The sequence below is a fragment of the Tenrec ecaudatus genome, chromosome X (assembly GCF_050624435.1).
Source record: "Tenrec ecaudatus isolate mTenEca1 chromosome X, mTenEca1.hap1, whole genome shotgun sequence".
Lineage (NCBI taxonomy): Eukaryota > Metazoa > Chordata > Mammalia > Afrosoricida > Tenrecidae > Tenrec > Tenrec ecaudatus.
The window spans coordinates 120066341-120090608 of NC_134548.1; the positions used below are offsets into that span (position 1 = coordinate 120066341).

Consider the following 24268-nt stretch of genomic DNA (forward strand, 5'->3'; position numbering starts at 1 on the left):
TGAACCTCCGTTTTGGGGGGGATTGATTTTACACACACACACACACACACACACACACACACACACACACACACGAGACACTTTAGATCTTGATCCCCACATATGCTTTCGGAGTTGAGGCTCAACTCTCCAGCTATTTAAATAGTTGACGTTCTTCTTTTTTGCTAATGTGGATATCTGTGTATAAATCAGGAGCTTTTGATATTTGACTGCAGAGATGCTCCAATCAGAGAAAACCTGCATTTTACATTGAAATTGGTGGAGGTAATCGCCCCTTTTACAAATCAGCTGATGGAAAAATAAACCAGTCTTCTTAAAATGAATTTATGAAAGACACTAAGTAAATACATTTGCTGCAATCAAATGGATTGCTAAGCAAACAAATCATTAAGGGCCTACTCATGCAGTATAAAGGAGTAGGTAAAAAGCTGAACATTGTCAGAGAGAAAGGGATCCCATTGAGAAGGTCCTAGCCAGAGGTCACCATTTAAGATCAAAAGGGCAGCATTGACCCAAAGAGGAGGTTCAGAGAGCAAGGAAAGGAGGAGGGAGCGGAAGAGGCAGCCCTGGGGAGGCAATGGGATAAGCCGTGGTACACTGAGGGGTTGCAGTGGATGAGTTGGAACAAAACGTGTAGTAATTGCTCTGGAAACCTTCATCTCATTCACAACAAAACCGTGATGTAAAACATGCACCTGAATCACCATAAAAAGGTTGGGGTGGGGAAAAGGACTTAACCTTGGGGGGGTGCTCAAACCTCAAGCTCATGGAGTTCAGCTGACTGTAAACCTTTTACGTTTATAAGATTAGTGTCTCTCCAAGGGAACTACAGTGTCCCTGAGAGTTTTACACCATGGGGCTCATCTTCCTCCTCCCCCACTTGTCTTCCACGGTGCTCCCATTTGAATTCCACAAAGAACATCGAAAGAAGATCGGGTAGAGTTCTGTGTGTGGTGAGTCCACAACAGAACTGTTTTGTAATATGGGCTATTGGTTGACATGAGAGAATGCTTATAGTAAAACTCAGAAAAGGAGAAGTCTGGTGCCGGACTGTAAGATTCATTTAGGGAGAGTGGGTCCATTTAGGACATGGATTTGGCCTTTTGTGCTATGCAGGATCACTTGCTGTAAACAATAGGATGATCTGAAGCCTTTACATACAGTGGGTTTGTGATATTGAAATACTGACTAGTTTTGCATACATAAACGCAGCTGGCAGCTGGAAGGGACTCAGCTTTGAACAAGCATTTTATGATGCAAGATTGAATGGATCTCTCGATTTATAAATTCACATGTCTGGATTTTCTGTAAACTTTACTCAGTAATGAAGTAATGATGAAATACTTTAGTGGTTATTGTCAACGAATGCAGTGTTTTAGGATCCTGATAGGCCAGAAACAGCAACCACGATATAAAATGGTCTGGTTGCTATACCTGGCCGCTTTTTCCTCTCCCTTAATGGTATTGCCTTCTTCAAGCACATACTTCTGGAAATAATCTGAAATGCGTTCATATCAATCTTTTGGTGATGTAACTTACAACAGTTTCAAATATTACCTTTGTTGGGGGTCATTTTATCTCATCAACAACAGCAACCCGCCCCCCAACTCACTGCCATGGAGTCAATGCTGACTCATAGTGTCCCAATAGGACAGGATAGAACTGCCCTTGTGAGTTTCCAAGACCGTAACTCTGTGTGGAATTAGAAAGCCTGCCTTTCTTGCATGGAGCAGCTGGTAGTTTCAAACTGCACACCTTGCAGTTAGCAGCCCAATGTGTAACCACTCCGCCAACAGCTATCGAAAGCCCTACACTTGGGATGTTGGAAGGGTGGCTTTTGTTTCTAAGCCTCACGGTCAGGGGCAGGTTAGCAATAGGTGGTCTGCGGTGGTGATTGCTGGACTTTCCCAGGTGCTCTTGAAACTACACTGACCAAGCAACCACGTGCCACTCTTACAGAAATCTGGGTAAGTGTAGGTGAGTATTCTCGCATAAAGTGACGTAAGAATTGGCTAGCAGAGAGCTAGTTGCTGGGAAGTTTTATGAAGTAATGAAAGGCGAGTTTGTTTTCAAACCCTCAGTGGTTTACTCTTGTGATTTCCAGGCGGTTACACAATTCACGACAAGCCAAACCCCAGAGGAGAAATTGTCATTGGTGGACAGAATATCTCCATGGGATATTTTAAAAACGAAGAGAAAACAGCAGAGGACTATTCTGTGGACGAAAACGGACAGAGGTGGTTTAGCACTGGTGATATTGGAGAGTTTCATCCTGATGGATGCTTGCAGATTATCGGTCAGTACATTCTGTCCCTGCGTGCATGTGTGTCTTTTAATTTTTTTGTAACTTCAGCATATAAAGGGGCTTTAGGAAGTAATTGGAACAAGCTCCTTAAATAGTAATGGGATTTTCCCACACACTTTTTGGAGCCCCTTCATATATGAGAATGCAAGATCACATTGATCAAGCCATAAATAAGGTAGACGGTTCATGGGTTCAAACTTTGAGCAAGTTGTTAAACTTAGAGCTCAGATCTGTCATCTGTAAAACCGAGACAACGATGCCAACTTCATAAAGTTCTTGTGAGAATTAAATGAGTTGGGATATCTAAAATGTTCTGATGGGTGCCCGCACCTTAGTAGGTAGCAGCAGCAACATGGGAAGCCGCGGTGGGCTTCAGAGAGTGGGCAAAGAAGGGGCCAGCTGGCAAGGAGGACTGGAAAAGGGCTCAGAGACACCTTTTTAAGAACCACGTCCAACGGCACGTGGCTCTGCAGGATCTTGTATTAACAAACGCTGCCACAGCCCTTCCCCATGCTCCTCACGGGACTCTTGCCTCCCACGACCCCGAACGCTCATTTGTACTTTCCCACCTAGGGGCATCTGTGATCTCGGTGGCCATTTGTGTGGCTTCCCCGAGACTTGACCATTCATTAGAAAAGGATGACGTCAACCTGCACCCCTACTCTGATTTTCTGAGAATGGCAGTTGCCTTCTATCACCCTTAACTAAAATCTACCTCTAATCCCCCCGCCCCCAAGCAAGTCCAAAACGAACCCTTATGCAGTTCACTTTAGTATCTCAGACAAGTCCTTTTTAAGCTAGCCTGTCTCTTAGTGGTCCCATTTAAATTTGGCGCTAAAACCCAAACCATACCCGAGGTTGTTGCATAGATTCTGATGTAGTGACCCGAATGGAGAGAACATCCTCCGCCCCTATGGCTGTCCGTCTTTATGCAGACAGGCTGTCACATCTTGCTCCTGTGATGTGGTAGGCGCATCTGAACGCAGACCTTTCTTCTGGTGCACAGCTGAGCACTTAACCACTGTATCACCAGAGCTTGTTAGAGTATATCATTGTAGCCAGTACATCTTTCACTAGGTATTTACTGTTTTGTTTGAGCAAGCATTATATGGAACAAGATTGCAAAAGAAGTGTCTTTGCCCAAACTGACTGGGCTGATGCCGATGCTGATGGCAGAACCCCCTGAGACTATGTCCAACAGACACTCCTTGAGCCTGGAATTGAACTCCCAACCCCAACCCCCTTCTCCTTCCCCCGAGGGCTCAACTTTCAGTCAAACAAAAGACTGCTCTATAAAGTGAATAATAATAATATGCAGGAGGAACAAACAACCATATATGATCAAGATGGCAGCATTTGCCCAACCACAAAAGTGAGAAGGCAGGAGGAGATAGGGAAGAAGGGAGGGAGCAAGACATGTGCCTATAGTTAACTATAGTTAACTATCGAGAATTGCACCCAGTAGCATGCAACACAATGTGTATAAGTTGTCGAATGGAAAACTAATTTGCTTTTGAAACTTTTACCCCAGACTACAAATAAAAACTTAAAAGGAGTATCTTTGTCAATAAAGGCAAAACGGTGCCAAAGAAATCAAAACTGTACTCAAGGGGACTTCTGAAAGTTCATGGGAGAATTCCTTTATTTTTATCTTCATTTTTTTCACAAGTTTTTTGAAACTCCCTCATACACATTCTTAATACAACAGACTTACGGCTAACAGCATTCTTTCATGATTTATAGATCGTAAGAAAGATCTGGTGAAGTTACAAGCAGGAGAATATGTATCTCTTGGGAAAGTAGAGGCCGCATTGAAGAACTGTCCACTTATTGACAATATCTGTGCTTTTGCCAAAAGGTAACATTCAAAAATTGTGTTTTCTGGTTCATATGCTTATGGTAAAAGGTAGAAAAAAGTTTCCTGTATACCCGAGTATAAGCCAATCCAAATATCAGCTAAGGCACCTAATTTTACCATAATCACTGCATTAAAAATGTGCTGAAAAGACTCGGCTTATACACAAGTATATATGGTATATGTGATCTCTAGGCCAACATCAGACCTCTTAGAAATGTCATTAGAATTTGGAAATAATGTTACAAATGAAAGTTCTTGACTTCAACATCATTTGAGATAATTTCGAACATTTAACATTTTATTGGATAGTTAGTATGTCTTGGTAAATACTTAGCTGCGTGTTGTGTGTATTTGGGCAATTTGGACTCATAGCAACCCTATATGCCAAACTAGACTTGCCCCATAGTGTTTTCTAGCCTCTACTCTTTGTGGGAATAGATCACTGCTGACCTTTTTTGGTTAGTGGCCAACTGATTCACCATTACACCACCAGGACTCTATGTATTTATTTTTGTTGTTGTTTTTTAAATCATTTTATTGGGGGCTCACGCAATTGTTATCATACTCCATCCACTATTCTGTCAAGCACAGTTGTACATTTTTGCCATCATAATTCTCAAAACATTTGCTTTCTACTTGAATCCTTGATATCAGCTCCTCGTTTTCCCCTCCTTCCCTGTTCCCCTCTCCCTCATGAACCCTTGATGATTTATTTATTATTATTTTTGTCATGTGTTACACTGTTCGACGTCTTCCTTCACCCACTTTTCTGTTGTCCATCCCCCAGGGAGGGGGTTATATGTAGATCCTTGTAATCGGTTTCCCCTTTCCACCTCCCCTTCCTTCTACCCTCCCACCAGGACTCTTTAAATACTTTGTTATGCTACAAAAATAATTTTCCCAAGAGGGTAGCACAGTCAGATTAATTTGGAACTCAAGTTTATTCTAAAGCAAGGGCCTGAGAGCTACATCTGTAGTCTTCATATATACATCAATATAGTTTGTTTTTCATGGGCTTTATTACTTTTTAATGAAAACTTTTTAGCAAATAAGAAAAAATATGTATTGGGGATTATCTGTACAGTACCGTTTTCAGTAAGTAATTATGAGTAATGTTTTCCTCATTTCTTTTTTTTCTCCCCCCCCCCTCCAATTTTTAGTGACCAGTCCTATGTCATCAGTTTTGTGGTTCCTAATCAGAAAAGGTTGAGCCTTTTAGCACAACAGAAAGGAGTAGAAGGTTCTTGGACTGATATCTGCAATAACCCTGCCATGGAAGCTGAAATACTGAAGGAAATCAGAGAAGCTGCAAATACCAGTAAGTCAAAAAGTTCTGCTCTGTTGAAGTCCTAAAAGTAGTTCAATGATGTCATCAAGATGTTTGTTCACTTGTTAATTTTAATAATAATATAAATTCACTGCCATCGAGTTGATTCTGACTCAACATACAGGGTTTCAAATAGATGTGTTCTATATACTATCTAGTTTCCTAATATAGATCACATATTTCCATGTTGAGGAGCCCTGGTGGCCTTCTGGTTTTGAATTATGCTGAGAATGAACTTTATACCTCCCAAAGTCTTTATTAAAGTCTATCTTCTCTCTTCTAATTAACAACTAGTAACGCTAAGAAATAGTGTCGTAACGCTAATTATACTTTGTGTGTGTTCATTGGAAGGAGCCCTCTTGGTGGCAGAGTGGTTAAATTCTCAGCTGCTAACCAAGAGGGCAGCCACTCCATGGGGAAAATGAGGCAGTCTGCTGTTGGAAGGATGGATGATAGCCTTTTGGTCAGTCCTACCCTGTCCCATAAGGGGTTCTATGAGCCAGAATCAACCTAAAGGAAACAGGATATGCATTAGCTCTCCAAATGGACTGTCTCAGATGGTGAGTTCGGTCAGCCCGTTGGAGGTCTGAATATACTGTGACCGAAGCCTTGATGAGTATACAGTCTCATCTTTCACCCCTGGAGAAGCTGCAAGAAGCTGGTGGGGTCGGACTATGACCTGATGGTTAGCAGTGTGATACATGTGCACCTTGTGCTGTTGTTTGTAAATCAGGTTGTCTCACAAGGGTTACAGCAAACAGCAGCCTGAGGTTCGGCACCATCCCCAGAATTGTTCTTCCGTTGGAGCCCATTGTTGCAGTCACTGGCAATCCATCTTGTCGAGGGCCGTCCTGTTTTGCTGCCCCTCCACTTTACCAAGCTTGCTAGCCTTCTCCAGGGACCAGTCCCTCCTGAGAATAAAGTATAAATTATGTGAGACGAAGCCTCTCCATCCCGTCCGCTAAGGCACATTCTGGTTGTACTTCTTCCCAGACAGATTGGTTTGTTCTTGTGGCAGTCCATGGTAATTTAAATATTCTTCTCCAACACTATAATTCAAATGCATCAATTCTTCCTTGGTCTTACCTGTTTAATGTCTAACTTTCAACTACATATGGGGTGGCTGAAAATTATCATGGCTTGGGTCAGGCGCACCTTAATCCTCGAAGGAACAGGGGCTGTAGGCTGTTAACCACAAAGTCAGCAGTGTTAAACCACTAGCCAAGTCTCCGCGGGGGAGAATGATGAGGCCTTCTAGTCCCATAAAGAGTTCAGTCTCAGAAACCCGGAGAGGCAGTTCTGCCCTGTCCTGTAGGGTCACTATGAGTTGGAATTGACACGATGGCAGTGATTTTTGTGAGTGAATTCTACCATTAGCATCACACAGAGAATAAGCATCAGGTATAGGTAATATCCTAAGAAGGCAAGGTAATAATTGCTTTGGAGTGGTTTGAACTACCAGAGGCTACAAACATCAGCGTTTGCTGCCACCTACAGGTCACATCTTGTAATGTTTTACTTAATGCAGACCAAAATGAAATCCTTTGGTGGGGGGTTCCTACTCTCATTTGGGGGACAATGAATCTGTTTACAGGGAACCATATAATTGCCTAATGTTTTGGGAAAGCCCTAAAGTAGTCTTTTCTTCCCCCCTCCTTTGAACAAGAATGTAGCCAGCAAAGATTAAATATAGGAGTGTTTTATAGATATACTTTCATTGGCTTGTGTGAAATTGATCTATTGTCCCTGCCTTGGCCCAATGTTGACATTGTCGGGTAAGTGTTGGACGACTAACCACAAGGTCAGCAGTTTAAACCTACCAGCTGTTGTTTAGGGGAAAATTGAGGTTTTCTGTTTCCATAGAGATTTGCAGCCTCAGAAACTCTGAATCAGATCCTGATGAGCCAGAATAGACTTGATGGCAGCGGGTTTGGGTTCCGGTATGCTAAATTTGCCAGTGTTCCTGTAATAGGCTCTGTATAAGGAAAAAAAACCCCGAGGAAATGAAAAGGTTTGGAGCCAAATCTGTAAATAAGTATTCAGCTATTACCTTGAGATTAAAATACAATCATGGGAAGGGAAAAACACCCAGCAACTAGTAAATCAGTTGCCCTAAAATTTACTCTGCTTCATGGAAACCTCATGATTGCAGATGGGCACATTTTAGACCCCTGTGTAGAACTGAGCTTATTGGTTCTGTGCCGCCCAGGGTCCCGATGGGCAGGCATCGACTCAACGGCAGTGAGCGTACCCGAGGTTAGAGATAGTTTGAAAACACAAACAAAATTCACACCAGCTGAGTGGCATTGAGTCTGACTCAGGATTGAGTACAACCGTCCCCATAGGCTTTCCCAAGCTGCCCATCGTTATCCCATGGAGCCGTTGGGCAGGGGCTACTTGCGGGAGAGGGGCTGATTTAAACCACTAGCGTTTGGGTTAGCACTCATGCACTTCACCACTGCCCTCACAGCGCCTTAGAGTGGTTAGAAATGGTTCATGTGACCAAGTTTTACATTCCGGTCATACATTTAAAGGACTTTCTAGGAAGTTAGTTCTAAGTAATATTTGAAAGATTTTTTGTTCACAGTTTGAAATTTTCCTCTAATTGTAAGGAGAAACTCACAGATCAAAGCACTCTCTCCTTTAAAAAAATGCCAGCTACTCTTAGAATTAAGTAGTTCCGTGAGTTTGAGTTCTTCATGCTTGCCCCTGACACCAGACTGGTTCTAATTTCCCCTCGGCCGTTTCGTGGACGTTTTCAAACGGGCAGCTGTGTGCTCCAGTGCACTTCCTTGTTTTCCACAGACATGTATTAAATGAGGCTCAGCTACAGGTTACCGTCACTGTGAACATGGGAAGTTCGGTTCCTGGGCTGTCGTCCACATGGGAACTAGCAAGCTCCAAACCCATGTGGGTTGTTAGTGCCCAGAGACACAAAATGGCAAAGAATTACGCCACAGGTTTATTAAAGCATAGAGTCACTTCAAAATCAATGCAGCGGTTCCCCTTGAGGTAAATAAGAAACACAACAGTAAAAAAGTGTTTAACAAGTACAGTATGGCCCACCTTGAGAATGATGCGAATCTGGGTCTGTGGACACGGATGTGGAGAGGAGGGATGGAGAGAGGCATTGTTTGGAAGGGGAATCCCCTTCCATCAAATCAACTGGGAGCAGCTTTTCAGGAGTTCTCCCCCCCCCTTCTTTGCCTTTTTCACTAGAACCTGGCTGGCTTTCTCTAAAAAACCTCTGTCTAATGTGGTCTGCTATTGGCGTTTCCTTAACTGTTTGTAAAAGGGTTTACTAAATTATCATCGACAATATTGATAACACGATTAACCAGTTCCTTATCATGCTGACTCTTTTCAAAAAACTCTTTCTCAGGACCCATGTTTTTAATCTAAATACAGTACAAAAAGCATCAAAAACTAAGAAAATTATAGCAAAACGCTAGGAACACAGCTGCAAAAGGTTTAAATAACGTGTACTAACAACGCCAACTAACGCCGAGCGACCAAAACACAAACTGCTTTTGTTCCAATGTTTTGTTTGAACTACGATACAAACTTTTCTGAACATTTCACGTCGGAATTCAATGAAGTTGAGTCCTGATGCGGTCGAGTACCAGGACTCTGCTGGATGAGCCTGGCTTCCAGGTTAGGGTGTTTGCTAAGTCAGTTCTCAGCAAGTCCTTGGTTCATCACTTATTGCACAGGGTCCTTTGTCCATTCCCCCAGCAGGCAGGGCAGAAGCCCCTGTCTGTCCCTGTGAAAAGACCTTCCGAATTTTCAGGATTGGACTGGTACCAAATAATTGATGATCAGGAAGATCTTTGAATGAATTGAAAATACCGACTGGCTCATATTTCCTAACATTATCCAGCATAAGTACAACATGCACTGACCGCCTCAGAGCAGAAATTCACAACCACCTTTCTGCTCTTTATCGACCATGTATAATGAAGGCATAGGGAGATGGAGTCTAAAGGTTCACTCCTCTATGGAGCGAATTAAGGAATACCGATGGCTCGAAGGCAGTGAGTTTTCTTCTAGGATTTATGTATCTCTTAGGCATGGCAGCGCGGGTTCGCCTTGGGTTGCTCACCTCAAGGTAAGCAGTTTGAAACCACCAGCTACTCCAGGGGAGAAAGATGAAGCTTTCTGTCTCTGTACAACCCACAGGGGAAGTTTTACATTATCCTTCAGGGTCAGTATGCATCAGAAGCGACCTGACAGTGATGTTTCTGTTTGTTTGATTGATTTTGGTGCTACAGTGGTTAAAAGCTTGGCTGCTAACCAAACGAAAGGTTGACTGTTCAAATCCACCCAGTTGTGGTGTGGGAGAAAGACATGGTAAGCTGCTTCAGTACAGACTGAAAAGAATCCTCACTGTTATTGGGTCAATTGCAACTCACAGCAACCCTATAGGACAGGTTCGGACTGCCCGTGTGTGCTTCTAAGACTGTAACTTTACGAGAGTTGAAAACCTCATTCTCCTAAGGAGTTGGCTGGTGTTTTTGAACTGCTGACCTTGCAGTAGGCAAGTAGCCCAAGGCGTCATTGCTACACCTCCTGGGATCCTTCTATAAAGACTATAACCTAGGAAACACTCTGGGACAGTTCTCCTCTATCACACAAGGTCACGATCAGTTGGAATTGACATGCTAGCTCTTAACAACTGCCAGATCCAGATGTATGTCTACAGATTATATTAAAATAAGATCCACATAGATCAGCAGTCCATCTAACACAAACAGTGTATGTTAACTTTGGAGAGATTGAAAACAACATTGGACTAAGGTAGTGTGTTATTATTCATAAATTATTTAATAAGACCGCCTGGTCACCTGTAGCAGCATGTTTATTCATTGCTTTTCGTTTTCTCCCTACCTCCCAATTCTACTTCAGTGAAGTTGGAGCGGTTTGAAATACCTATCAAGGTTTGCTTGAGCCCAGAGCCCTGGACCCCGGAAACTGGCTTGGTAACTGATGCTTTTAAGCTGAAAAGGAAGGAATTGAAGAACCATTACCTCAAGGATATCGAGCGAATGTATGGGGGCAAATGAGACGCAACTGTGCAGTGTGCCGTTAAGCAGGAGGTGGCCCGGTGGTTTCTCAATCCTCGTGTGTTAAGCCTTTGTTGAGCTGTCTGTTAGAAATAGCCCTGTCATTCTAAAAATACAAGAATTAAAAAAAACACACACCTGATTAACATAGTCGCCGAGTCTAATTTAGTTGTGTGTAGTTCTAGTGGCGCTGTAACTGAAAAGTGATTTCCCTTTAGCTGTGCTCTGAATTTTAGAACAAACAGTTCTGTTTTTAAAATGGAGCCTAAGGTCTCCCTGCCTCCTGAAAGGAAAGTGTTTTAGGTGCGTCAGAAGAGTTGGAGTGCTGTTTGTTGAAATGTGCAGCTTGCGGTGTCTGTTGTCTTTCTAGTTCAGAAGGTCAATTAGGAAGCATCACACACCCTCAACTATGTATGAACACTACTCAAAGCAGGAGTGTGCTGCAGGCCTTTGCCATCCTCTTCGAACTGTACACCAATTGTGTCGTGAAACGCAGAATCAAAGACTATCATGGAAACCATTTGAGGATTCATAATGGTTATGTAGATTAGACATAGCATCCTTGTAATGTTGTGAATAATTTCAGTGCATAAACTAAGAATAAAACAGCATACACACACCAAATAATATTTAATGATCTATTTAAAAGAAAGACCTTTCTTTTTGTAATGTCAAAAATTGCCACTGGAAATGTTGTGAAAAGCGATGGACTCTTATTGCAAGGCACTGACCTTGAGAAAGCAGCTGAGACGCTGAACATGTCATTGGTATCAGGGATTGGTTTGTGACGTGCTGGCATTAAATCACAGGTATGATTTGCGGTCTCCTTGCTGTTGCTGCTTCGATTCTTGTCCAGAAGGCTACGGTTTCAGAAAGCCTTTTCTTTTCCTTCCACTTTTGCTAAGCAGGTTCTCAATGACTTCCCCTATTATCTTGTTTGAACCTGTGAGTGAGGACTTATCTTGAGTGATTTTGGGGGAAGTTCCAGGGCAAATACCAGCGTTTCCCCCCCCACCCAATTTATGAAGCACGTAGAAACTGGAAATGTTAGATGTGGGAGAAAGGGATGGGTTTACTTGATAAGCGACTGCTATTTGGGCAGTAACTTGGGAGTGAGAATTGCTTTTTGAATGTTGAATTAAAGTCTGGGATCATAGGTCCCTGGTGGATGTTCACGCTGGAAGCTCACAGTTACTGTCAACTGCAACAATCCTTAATACTGCCATTCTTTGCACTTTTTTTCGTAATCATTATATATATATATGCATATATATATAGCTTACATTGCTCTGTACAGATGTGGGCCACCACTGCAGTGAAATACAAATTCTTTTTGCCCTGAAATATTTATAAGAATGTTTAAGTGTTATGTATATGGCGGTATGAAGGGGGGGGGATCAACTGGTCTTATTTTAAACAAGAATGAAGGGTTGTGTATGTGTGTGTATGTGCGTCAAGATTGCTGTTCAGTGTTCTGCAATGTAAAATTCTAGGCAAGTAGTCACTGAAGTGGCAGTTAGTCACTGCACTCGCCTTTGAGGATTGAAAAATCATTATTATCAAAATCGACTACTCTTGAGCTTCTACCATCCTTGGCCCACTGTTTGTTAATCCTTGAGGAAGGGCTTTTTTTTGGTATTGCTTTTAGATTTTTTTCCCCTGTCTGTGATTCCCCCTCATTTGGAATGGTGACAGTCAATGCTGGAGTGCATGCATTCGTATCTTATCTCAGATGTTTGCATCTCTATCCCCAGCCCCACTAGCCCCCACCCATCCCCATCTCCCAATAGCTAGACCACTGCCAACTAATCTGTTGTGTAGGTCCTCTTAGGTAATTAACACGTAAGGTTGGGTGCTGCTAATTCTTTACGAAAATCCAAATATCGTTAAGGGACCAGGGAGATGCCACTACCCCTTGATTTTTCATCAAAAAAATTTACATGTTTGTGTAAACAGAAAGCTTTCCATATATGTAGTACTTTTTGAAGTATTTGAGGCTAACGATTTGGATCTGACATTTTTTTACACTTGTGTAAATCACTCACTGTTTAAAGATGATTGCAATGTTAGCCATCATAGTTGTACTGTAAAAAATTTGCAACAACTCTGTGTGTTTGTACGTTCAACACTTGTGACTTTTGCTTTAATTACAATGACGTCAACCTTTTGACCTCCTTGACATTTTTCTTCACTTTCATTTTCTTGAGTGGAGGTGTAAGTGTGGTTTTATCAGTGGAACTACAGATGAATGATTCCAAAATTCAGGAGAATAAAGTTTCTTCAAACGAGGAACCAGATGAAGTCTTTGCCTCTATTTTCCTGATAGCATAAGACACATATGTTTAAAATATTTAAAAGAGGACAAATGGACCATTGTGTGTGATTTGGAGGGAAAATGTCTTCAAGTTCAAATGTAGTTTCAAATTTGAATGCATCCATATTTTATACTGTTCTGTTTTAAATTCACGATGGCAGGATTGTTAGATTTTTATGTTTATTCTGAATGAAAAGCTTTGTTTTTAAGTTTTCACTTGAATATTAATAAATCCACCCATGTTATATCAAGCTTCGTTGTGTGTAATTATGTGTCCAGATAAAAGCTGCAAGTTTGAAGAATATTACCCAAATTTGTAAGCATAGTTTTTTACAGAACTCCTATGTGTAAGTTCCATCCATCAGTGTGGAGTCATTTGAACCCAAGGCTGTTCTTTTAAGAGTTAAGATTCATCCTCTTGTAACACTAATACTGTGGAATCAACTATGCCTTCCTGGTAGGTTCTAATCAGTAGTAGGATGATTCAAATAACGTAACAGCCCGTTCACTGTCCTAATGACCGTTATAAGTATTAAAAAAAGTCACTAAAAGATCACTTGTTAGATCACACAGTTAATCCTTGAATAAGAATAAGAAAAAAGGTACATAAAAAAAGATTATCAGAGTTTTAGCATATTAATGTGTGAGGGTTGATACTGGGAGGGTAAAGGTGGGTTGGAAAGGGGGAACCGATTACAAGGATCTACATGTGATTTCCTCCCTGAGGGATGGATAACAGAAAAGTGGCTGAAGGGAGACGTCAGACAGGGCAAGATATGACAAAATAATAATTTATAAATTATCATGGGTTCACGAGGGAGGGGGGAGCAGAGGGAGGTGAAATGAGGAGCTGATGCCGGGGACTTAAGTGGAGAGCAAGTGAGAATGATGAGGGTAATGAATGTACAAATGTGCTTTACACAATTTATATATTATGGATTATGATAAAAGTTGTATGAGCCCCTAATAAAATGATTTTTAAAATATTAATGAAAAAATTTAAAATACCGGACAAAAACCTAAAACTGCTGTTTAAGAGATTTTCATTCTCTTGCTTGATTGGCTTTCTCACTTGCAACAGGCTTCACTTTCATCCGGGCATCACTGGCTGTGTGATTTGTCCTTCACCATCTTTTCACTGTAGGAGCAGGATCGCATTCTTTCAGAGGTAGGCCAATTAGACTGTTAGTATTCATTGTGTTTGATCTAAATTAGAAACAGGCGACTTCTCTGAATGTATTATGTTCATCTTTGAAAAACAACAACAACAACCCTGTTCATTTCTGCTGAACAGACAGCAATTGTGACAATACTTTTGGCGCTTTGAGCACTGTTAGGAATTGCATAATGTACTCGATATCTTGTGGGAATTTGGGGTGTAACACAATGCTGAACCACACGATGGTGCCTTCTCTAGTTGACACGCTTTTTGTTTCTACAGGACGAAATAAATAAACAAATAGATGTTACACGCATAGTGCCGTCTAACTTTTTCGACTGGCTGCAAAACCGTTTTTCAAAAAGAGTAAGGGGCATAAGTTTGCGACACCCACATTGGGCAGCTGCCCATCTTAGAACCCTGATTACAAGCGCCATTCGAACAACCGGTTCCCCGGACTGAACACAACATTAGCTTTCGGTCCTGCCAACCCAGTGCTAATTGGCTTAATCCTACCACTGGTTCTAATACATGATTACTGTTACTAATTCAAGTTTAAGGGGAATTTTTACTTATGTATGACGGGATAGGTTGCTCTTACTTGGTCGTGCTGGCCCTGGGCCTCCAGTTCTCCAGAAAGGATTTAATTGGGTGTGTTAGTCCCGGTAAACTAGAGACACAAATCCAGGACACTCATGTGTCTAAGAAAGAGCTTTCTATCAAAGAGTAATTGTATATTAAGAAAAGAGCCCAGCCTAGTCCAGATCAAGTCCATAAGTCCGAAATTAGCCCATAAGTCTGATAACAGTCTATAATTTGCTCTCCAGACTCACGCAACATATGCCAAATGCAGGAAGATCACTGGCCAGTGGGTGGACGATCTCAGTGCTGGGCTGGGTCTCCTTGTAGTTCCTCCAGCTCCAGGGCTCTGGTTCTATCAGGGGTCTCCCATGTGGCTTGTCAGCAGGAAGATAAGGAGAGTGTCTATGTCCCGCCTCCAGGGAGGAAGACAGGAGTTCCCAGAATGCTCAGGAGAAGACCAGGCTCACACAGAGGCCTCATTGGCTATGGCATGGTTGACAGACTAGACTCCACCCCTTCACTAGTTGACAGGAGATTATGTAACTGCCACATTGGGCTACAATCTGAGAAAGGGAGGTTGACAAATATTTGGCCTGTGGGCTGTATAAGGCCCAAGAAATCATCAGTATCAGCTAACATCACTTCGCCAAAGAGAAGCAGTTCCAGCTCTCACATCAGAGGTGAGTTAATTAAATATTTGACCAAGTATATGGCTGATTCTTAAGTTGGTCATTTTGTATGACTTGTGAATGATGGTATAAATAGCCAAAGGGCCCTTGGCAGAAGAACAGCTACCCACCCCTGCTCTAGAAGGATTGGTTGGCCTGCTGTCCACAGAAATGCACTTTCAGGATGTATTTGTAACTTACCTGGAGGATTAGCTAGAGACCCACAAAATCTGACCTTTACCCAGGTTTGTTAGGGAGCCCCGCCTATGAACTAACCTTGGATTGGTTAGTGAGCCTGCCATGTAATTGACACAGAGTAGCTAGGCCGCCTATGAAAACCCTGGAACCTGAGGGCAGAGTCCTGCTGAGAAGAGAGTCTCCCAGAGAAAGATTCAGCAGTGAGCTGTTTGAAGCTGCCCTGGCTGAGGAGCTGTCACCTCCTGAGGGACCTTTCCTATGTATCTTTTCCTGCAATTGTATTGGAAGGTTCCGGAATTTGACCCTGAGTTGTAGCTTGTTATTTCCGAGTTGTTCACCCAATAAATCACATAACAGTATAGTCTGAGTTCTTTTGAGTTCTGTCATAATTATTGAGAGCAGCAGAGAAACAGTTAAGGAATAGAGAAGCGAGCTCACAGGGCTATTTGACCTCCTCCTCCTCATCGGAACCAACCTTATGCCGAGTCTACTTCTCGAGGATATCTGAACACTGAGCTACAAGAGGAAGGACAGAACATAGTGTTAGTGTTCGCACTGGAATCAGCCCGCCCAAGTCTGGCTTTGCCACTTAATTGTGACAAGCGTGTGGGCAAGTGAACATCTCTGAGCCGCATGCCTCCACCTGCAATGTCCAAATAGGGTTGACATTTGTGAGGGTTAAAGTGTTAGAACATAAAGAGCAAACAAATCGCATCTTGGACAAAGTATAGCCAGAATGCTGCTTAGATTGAAGGATGGGGAGATTTAATCCTGTGGACTCCGGATAAGCCCCTGGAGAACGCTTACTGGTCTGATAGAAACTGGTGGAACGCCTGAGGCTATGGCCCTTAGCCACCTTGCAGGCCTGGAACCGAACTCATCCCCACGGCTCAGTTTTCAGAAAAACAAGAGACTATATGGGGACAGCATATGCTCCTTAGAATAATCAACCACTTGAGACCAAGAAGCAGCGTTTGCCCAGGAATACAACTCAGAATGTAGGAATGGGTAGAAAAGGAGGATGATCCTAAAAAAGGAAAAGAATGAGACAAAGCAAATGCTATAAAAATATGAAAGGAAATGGGTAACCTTACAACAGAACCAAATGAGATTTTAAAACTCACAGTAATGTGAAAAATTGTATTCCAACAAATTTGAAAATCTAAAGGAAGTGTATAAAATTCTAGAAATGCATTATTGATATAAATTACCACAGACTGATATAGAATATCTCAACATGCTTATAGCACCAGAAGAAATAGGTCGAGTCATAAAAAAAACCTCCCAGCATCAAAAAGTCAGGGACCAGATGGTTTCACTGGGGAATTCAATCAAATATGCAACGATAGTTAAATATTAGAAAACCAACTGATGTAATTCTCCACAAAAAAATAAGAACCATGTGACTATATCAATGGATACAGAAAAGACATTTGATAAAAATTCAACATCCATTTCTGATTAAAACAATGAAATTGGAATAGAATGAAATTCTTAAATTGTTTGACATAGTACAGGTGATATATGCAAAACCAATGGCCAGTATCTCACATAATCAAGTGTAGCACCACTTCTATATAGTACTGAAAGTTTTATCTAGTGCTATAAGACATCAAAAAGATATTAAAGGCACCTACGTAGGTACAGAAGAAACAGAACTCTTTACATATGATCTAACCCGATATATAGAAAAAAACCCGATTCAATGTCAAAAGTCAATTAAAAGATGATGATACTGGAAAAGATATTAAAAGAACAATTCCATTTACAAAAACTACACAAACGACAAGATATTCAGGAATAAATCTTACCAGAGAAACAGAAGACGTATAAAAAAACCAAAAACCAAAACTATGAAACACTCCTACAAGAAACCCAAAGAAATTCACAAAAACGGAACAAGCTACCATGATTCTGGACAGGTAGACTAAACCTTGTGAAAATGTCAATTTTGCTAAAAACACTTTATAAATTCAATGTAATTCTGATCCAATTTATACCACAATTTCTCAAAGAAATAGACAAACTAATCACCAACTTTATATCGAAAGGAAGGTAACTGAGAATATTTAAAACACTTTAAAAATAAAACCAAAACAGGAGCCTTGCACTCTCAGACTTTAAAACCAAAATATCGCCATGATAATCACAACAGCCTGGTACTAGTACTAGTACGAAGACCAATGGATTAGAATTGAGAACCCAGAAACGCAACCTAGTACCTACAGACACCTAATTTCTTGATAAAGGATTATACAACACATTCACTGGGGAACAGATAGCCTTCTCAATAAAGGGTGCTGGAAAAAACTGGTTTGTCACCTGCAACAGAATGAAACAGGATCTATACTTCACACGATGTGCAAAAATGGTCTCAAGACGCATCAAACACCTAAATATAAACCACACAAACATAAAGACCATCAGCAACAACAAAAAATAGAGACATACTTAAGGGACCCAATGCACACTACCAAAGAAAATTTAAAATATCCACACTATACAAAGCAAAGGACTGGAGCCTTCTAAAAATATTACATTAATGCTCATCAGATTTCATCAAAAGTGTTGCAAGAGAACCCATGCATTGGGGAAAATATTTAGTAATGATACATCAAATAAAGGGCTAATCTCCAAAATCTATAGAAAATGACAACATCATAATCAGGGAAATAGCAATATCCCAATTTTAAAAATTGGGCACCCGACATTGAATAGATAATTTACCAAATCCAACATCCAGGTGGCCAACAAACAAATTAAAAAAGTCACATATTTTAGCACTACCAGAAATACAAATTACAACGGACACTTTTATCAAAATTTTAAAAATAATAACAAGATGTAGAGATATGAGAATGTTCATACATTGAATGCAACATTATACAACCACTATGGAGACCAGTGTGGTGCTGCTTTAAACAAATACAAATATAACTAACTTATGATCCAGCAGATGAGGGGGGTAGCTCCCCAAACTGGATTTTTTTCAAAGTTATGCATTTAATTTTTTTTACAAACCAATCTTCAAAGTACTTTCCAATACACTTACTGCATATACTTGTGTAAAAGCAGAGCTTTTCAGCACATTTTTAATGCAGTTTTGTGGTAAAATTAGGTGCCTCGGCTGATATTCGGGTAAGGTTATACTCAAGTATATACGGTAATACATTTGTCAAATCTGCTATTCTATTCTTGAAAATACTCATCTGTTTAGATAGGTGAGAGCACCTCACTCAGTTTTTTTCTCCACCTACATTGTCAAATCACTGTCTTTTCATGTCCCTCCTCCTCATTTGTGGAAACAAAAAGGATCATATGGAGCAAGGTCGTGTGAGTAAGGTTCACGGAGCAAGAGAGGCATGATGCTTTTTCCCAAAATCTGGTGCACTGAGATGGCTGTGTGAGCAGGTGCATTGTCATGGTGCCAAAACCAGGCCTCCCCCTCCCCCGCCACAAATTAGGTCTTTTTTTGTCACACATTGTCACACAATCTATAGAACCTCTGAATAGTCTGACCTGGTGGAGTGAACTCCAAATGCACTACAAGTCGACATTTGCATCCGTTTGGGAAGTTGACGGGTGTCTAGAATGAGGTTCGTCATCAATCAATATTTCACCTTTTTTGAAACAAGAAAACCACTTGAGATTTTCCCATAGTGCCGTCCTTGTAAGCTGTGTCCAACATCACAACAGTTTCTGTGTCATTTTTCCCTAGCAGGAAACAAGATTTCATCTCTGCATGCTGTTATCTTAAGTTGGTCATCCCCTCAAATGAGGTTTGAGTGAAACCAATTTTAAGAAAAAATTCACTGTGACCAGAAAGAACCTTCCCAGGCGCACTCAGAGCAAGTTGCTCAATGCTTGGCTAGTGGTGGTGAATTTTATATATATACACACAAACAATTCTAGTTCTTTGGGGGTACCCCCTTAAATACCCTAGAGAAATGACTACAACACGAACAGACATTTGCAGACTTAAGTTTATTGCATCAATTTCCATAATTGCAAAAACACGAAACTAGCAAAGAACTCTGATTATAGAGAGATGAACAAATAAACCCTGGTACATTCATGCAGTAGAATATTATGAACCAGTGAAAAACCATGACAACTCTCTTAAACACCACAAGACATGGACAAAATTAGAGAACATTATGCTTAGCAAAGTTAGCAATTTGGGGGGGGGGGTTTGTTAACTTTCTGAAAAAAATTTTAAATTTTATTGGGGACTCATATAACTCTTATCACAATCCACATATCCATCCATTGTGTCAAGCACATTTGTACATTTGTTGCCCTCATTATTCTCAAAATATTTGCTTTCTACTTGAGGCCTTGGTATCAGCTCCTCATTTTCCCCCTCCCTCCCTGCTCCCCCTCCCTCATGAATCCTCAATAATTTATGAATTATTGTTATTTTGTCATATCTTACACTGTCTGACATCTCTCTTCATCCATTTTTCTGTTGTCCGTCCCCCAGGGAGGAAGTTATATGTAGATCCTTGTAATCGGTTCCTCTTTTCTAGCCCACCTTCCCTCCACCATCCCATTATTGCCACTCTCACCACTGGTCCTGAAGGGATCATCTGTCCTGGATTCCCTATGTTTCCAGTTCCTATCTGTACCAGTGTACATCCTCTGGTCTAGCCAGATTTGTATGGTAAAATTGGGATCATGATAGTGGGGGGGAGGGGGGGAGAGGAAGCATTTAAGAACTAGAGGAAAGTTGTATATTTCATCATTACTACACTGCACCCTGACTGGCTCAACTCCTCCCTGCGACCCTCCAGAAAGGGGATATCCAGTTACCTACAGATGGGCTTTGGGTCCCCAATCTGCACTCCCTCTCATTCACAATGATATGATGTTTTGTTCTTTGATGCCTGATACCTGATCCCTTTGACACCTCGTGGTCACACAGGCTGGTGTGCTTCTTCCATGTGGGCTTTGTTTCTTCTGAGCTAGGTGGCCGCTTGTTTACTTTCAAGTTGTTAAGACCCCAGACACTATATCTTATGATAGCCGGGCAACATCAGCTTTCTTCATCACATTTGCTTATGCACCCATTTGTCTTCAGGGATCATGTCGGGAAGGTGAGCATCATGGATTGCCAGTTTAATAGAACAAAGTGTTCTTGCATTGAGGGAGTACTTGAGTGGAGGTCCAATGTCCATATTAATACTAAACCTATAAATATGTACACATAGATCTATTTCCCCATCATCCTATATAAATATATTTACATATGTGCATACCTGTATTTAGACCTCTATAAGTGCCCCTTGCCTCCCAGTTCTTTCCTCTATTTCCTTTTACTTTCCTCTTGTCCCACTATCATGCTCAGCCTTCATTTGTGTTTCAGTAATTTTTCTCAGTTACATTACCCTTGATAAATCTCTACTAGGCCTCTTACACCCTCCTTGCCACTGGTTTTGGATCACTTGTTGTTCCCTTGTCCTTGGGTTGGTTAACACCACTTCCTTTCCCCCATCTCCCCCTCTCCCATGTACCATCGATCCCCAGGAACCATTGGTCCTGTTGTTTTTTCCTCCAGATCGTTTATCCAGCCTACCTTATCTAAATAGACCTGAAGTTAGCAATCTTATGAAGATAAATATTTACTAACACCATTATTATAAAGAAAAATAAAGAAAAAGGAAAGTATTTTTTATTCTGAAAGATAAGGCCAGGGACGGTGGGGAGGCAGGACCAAGGAGAGGGGAAGAATTCAAAATTGTAGAGGAAAAGATGACAGATGGGTGTGTGTGGGGGGGAGGAGTGAAACACATTTATCAGGGTTTTACTTATTTCTTTTGTTGATATGGGCTATGTAACTACATAATATATGCTTCTTTAAAAACCAAAATAAATTTAAAAAGAAAATAACAAGTGTTAAGGCTCACAGCCTTAAAAATCCTTCCAGAGTTGGATTGACATATTAGTCTGAGTGACTGCAATAAGGAGGAAAAGTCAAACTGAAGTGGACTTGGAATCTTGAGTGACGGACACGTGCATGTCAAACAGGAGGGGCAGATAAAATGGAAGAAGAATGGAAGACAACAGCACAGGAAGTGGAACCAGTGCTGTCACTTTGTGGGGTAACAATCCATGTCAGGAAACAAAATGCATATGGATTGTTGATGAAAAACCAATTTGATGTGTAGACTTCCAAATCAAATATATAATTCTCAATGTTAAAAGCATGATTCCATTGTCATCTAGCTTTCTGTGTTGCTTTTGGCATTTGAAAACACTCCTGTTTCTGTGGTCCTATTTTTCTCTTCCTTTCCCCCCCCCCACTTTTTTACTTTCTGTGACTTATTTTCAAATTGCTGTTCACCTTTCTCGAATTCTCCATCTTGGCTGTGCTTACATTGTTTATAATTTCTAAGAGCTGTTTGGGGTTTGGGAGGGAGGACAATTTTCTGTTGTTTCGCAGTGTTCTTTTGAAGCTTTTTTTTTTTAACCTTGAATAGGAGCTCTGGTGGCGTAGTGGCTATGAGTTAGGCTGCTAACCTCAAGGTCAGCAGTTCAAAACCACTAGGTGCTCCGCAGAAGGAAGACAGGCATTTCTACTTCTGCAAAGAGTTACAGTCTCCTAAATAAATAAATGAATGAATGAATAAATAAATAAATAAATGAATAAATAGAATTACAGGGTGATTCTACACTGTCCTATAGGGTTACTATGAGTCAGGATTGACTCATTGGCAGTGGGTTTGATTTTAGCCTGCATGGAGCACTGGTAGTGTAGGGGTTATATACTGGGCTACTAACCTCGAAGTCAGCATTTTTGAAACCACTAGCTCCTCTTCATGAGAAAAGAAGCTTTCTATTCCTCCAAAGATTTCCGCTCTTGGAAACCCACCGGGGCCGTTCTACTCGGTCCTATAGGGTAGCTAGCTATAAATTGGAATTGACTATATGACAGTGGCCTATTAACTCCAATTTCTCTTTTTGTTTTTATCTTGGTCCAGGATTCCATAAAGGGTTAGTAATCCTTGTATGTTAATTTAATAGGAAACTACTAGAAAGCTCACTGGAGGGTGACCTTCACTGTAAAGGGGAATTTGACGGGACCTCCTTGTCAGTATCCAGCTTCTCCCTCTAGATTCTATCAATCAGACTCCTCTGAGAAAACCCTTTGAGTCCCTTATTTGGAGGGTAAATTTCTAATGGCGAGTCAGTCTTCTGGGAGCCATATGGGAAAAGAAGGCTAGGGGCCCAGGGGAGAGGTGGTCAACTCTGCATTCCACAAGTATGTTGTAGTTAGACACCGTTGAGTTGGTTCCAACTCACAGCGAACCCATGTACAACAGAACTAAAGCCTGCCCAGCCCTAAAAATCAATTGTTCCGTTGCAGCCCATCATGTCCGCAGCGATGTGCCAGTCCATCTACTTTATATGATGCCCTTTTCCAGGGACTGGTCTCTCTGGATAACATGGCCCATGTATGTGAGATGAAATCTCACCAGCCTTGTCTGGTGGTATTTCATACAGCACAGATGTGTTGGTTCTTTTGGCAGTGCATGGTGCTCTCAATACTCTGCTGACTCCATCATTCCAGCGCACCGATGCTTCTTCGGACTTCCTTTTCCAATGTCCAACTTTCATATCCATTTCAGCCAATTGAAAACATCACGGTGTGGGCCAGGAGCACCTTAGTCCTCACACGGACACCCTGGCTCTTCAATGCTTTAAAGTAAATGTACCCAGTACATCACCAAGTGTGGTTCCTTTATGGTTAATAGCTCTTAGAAATACCTTTCTCACTCCAGCCATACCTCCAACATTCCTTACAATAGAGGGTACTCCAACCCCAATAATCACTTTAGGAGATGAAAAAGCTCACGTGTACATAAGTAAGCAACAATGTAGCTCTCTAAGAGTGAGGGGCAGGACCAAAGAGAGAAACAGTGTTCCCACCCAGGCGGTGACTGAGTCAGGATCTACCTAAGCATCATCTTCTTATTGCTCATGATGGACTCATTAAACATAGCTAACATTATCGAGCATTTACACACACACACACCCTCACTGCCATCCATTTGATTCTGACTCATAACCCCCTGTGGGTTTCCCTTGCTCTGAAATCTTTATAGGAGTAGAAAGCCTCACCTTTCTCACCAGTCGAGTAGCTGGTGATTCTGTACTGCTGATCTTTTTGGTTTGAGTTAGTAGCCCAACATGTAGCCACTACGCCACCAGGGTTCCAAACCCTCCCAGCAAGCCCTGTGGCAAACCCTTATACTATGCATGGTCTCCCCATTGTGCAGAAGAAGAAATGGGAGCACAGAGCAAGGGAAGTGACTTTGCTCGAGGTAGCACAGCTGGGAAGGGGCCAAGCCAGTAGGGAAGCCCAGGCTTGTCTGCGACTGGGGCTGCTACCAGGGGGCACTGTTGCTGTTGGGTGCCCGCAAGTCAATATTGGCTCCATAGTACTCCTGACTATGTCGGTCGCTGGCCAATGTGTAATCCACTGTGCCACCTGGGCACCTCACAGAGGATGTGCCAAACCAAACTCACTGCCATTGAAACGTTTCCAACTCATCGTGACCCTATAGGACAGGGGAGAGTTGACCCCGTGGGTTCCAGAGACTGGAACTCTTTACAGAAGGAAAAGCCTCATCTTTCCCCTTTCGGATCTGGCAGACGGAGAGGCAGTCAATATTGGACGGAAAAGCATTCTGAATGAAGAGAAAAATCTCATTTGTCCACCAGATGGCGGTATGGGACCCCAAAAGAAGGTGCCTTCTGGCCTTCCTCCTTTCCCCCTCCTTTGCCACCGAAT

General features: G+C 41.6%; 1 protein-coding gene across 4 annotated transcripts in view; it reads left to right on the forward strand.

Annotated features, from left to right (window-relative positions):
• Positions 1-13106, forward strand: part of ACSL4 (acyl-CoA synthetase long chain family member 4) — a 92849-nt gene extending 79743 nt beyond the window's left edge. For 3 of the 4 annotated variants that reach the window (XM_075539454.1, XM_075539452.1, XM_075539453.1), the window contains 4 exons: positions 2105-2296; positions 4049-4163; positions 5324-5481; positions 10396-13105. In XM_075539454.1, coding sequence (XP_075395569.1) covers positions 2105-2296; positions 4049-4163; positions 5324-5481; positions 10396-10553 — 623 coding nt within the window. In that variant the 3' untranslated portion in view covers positions 10554-13105. Of the gene's footprint in view, positions 1-2104; positions 2297-4048; positions 4164-5323; positions 5482-10395 lie in introns of all 4 variants that reach the window. The other variant, XM_075539451.1, reaches the window with a different exon arrangement.
• The last annotated feature ends 11162 nt before the right edge of the window (positions 13107-24268 follow it).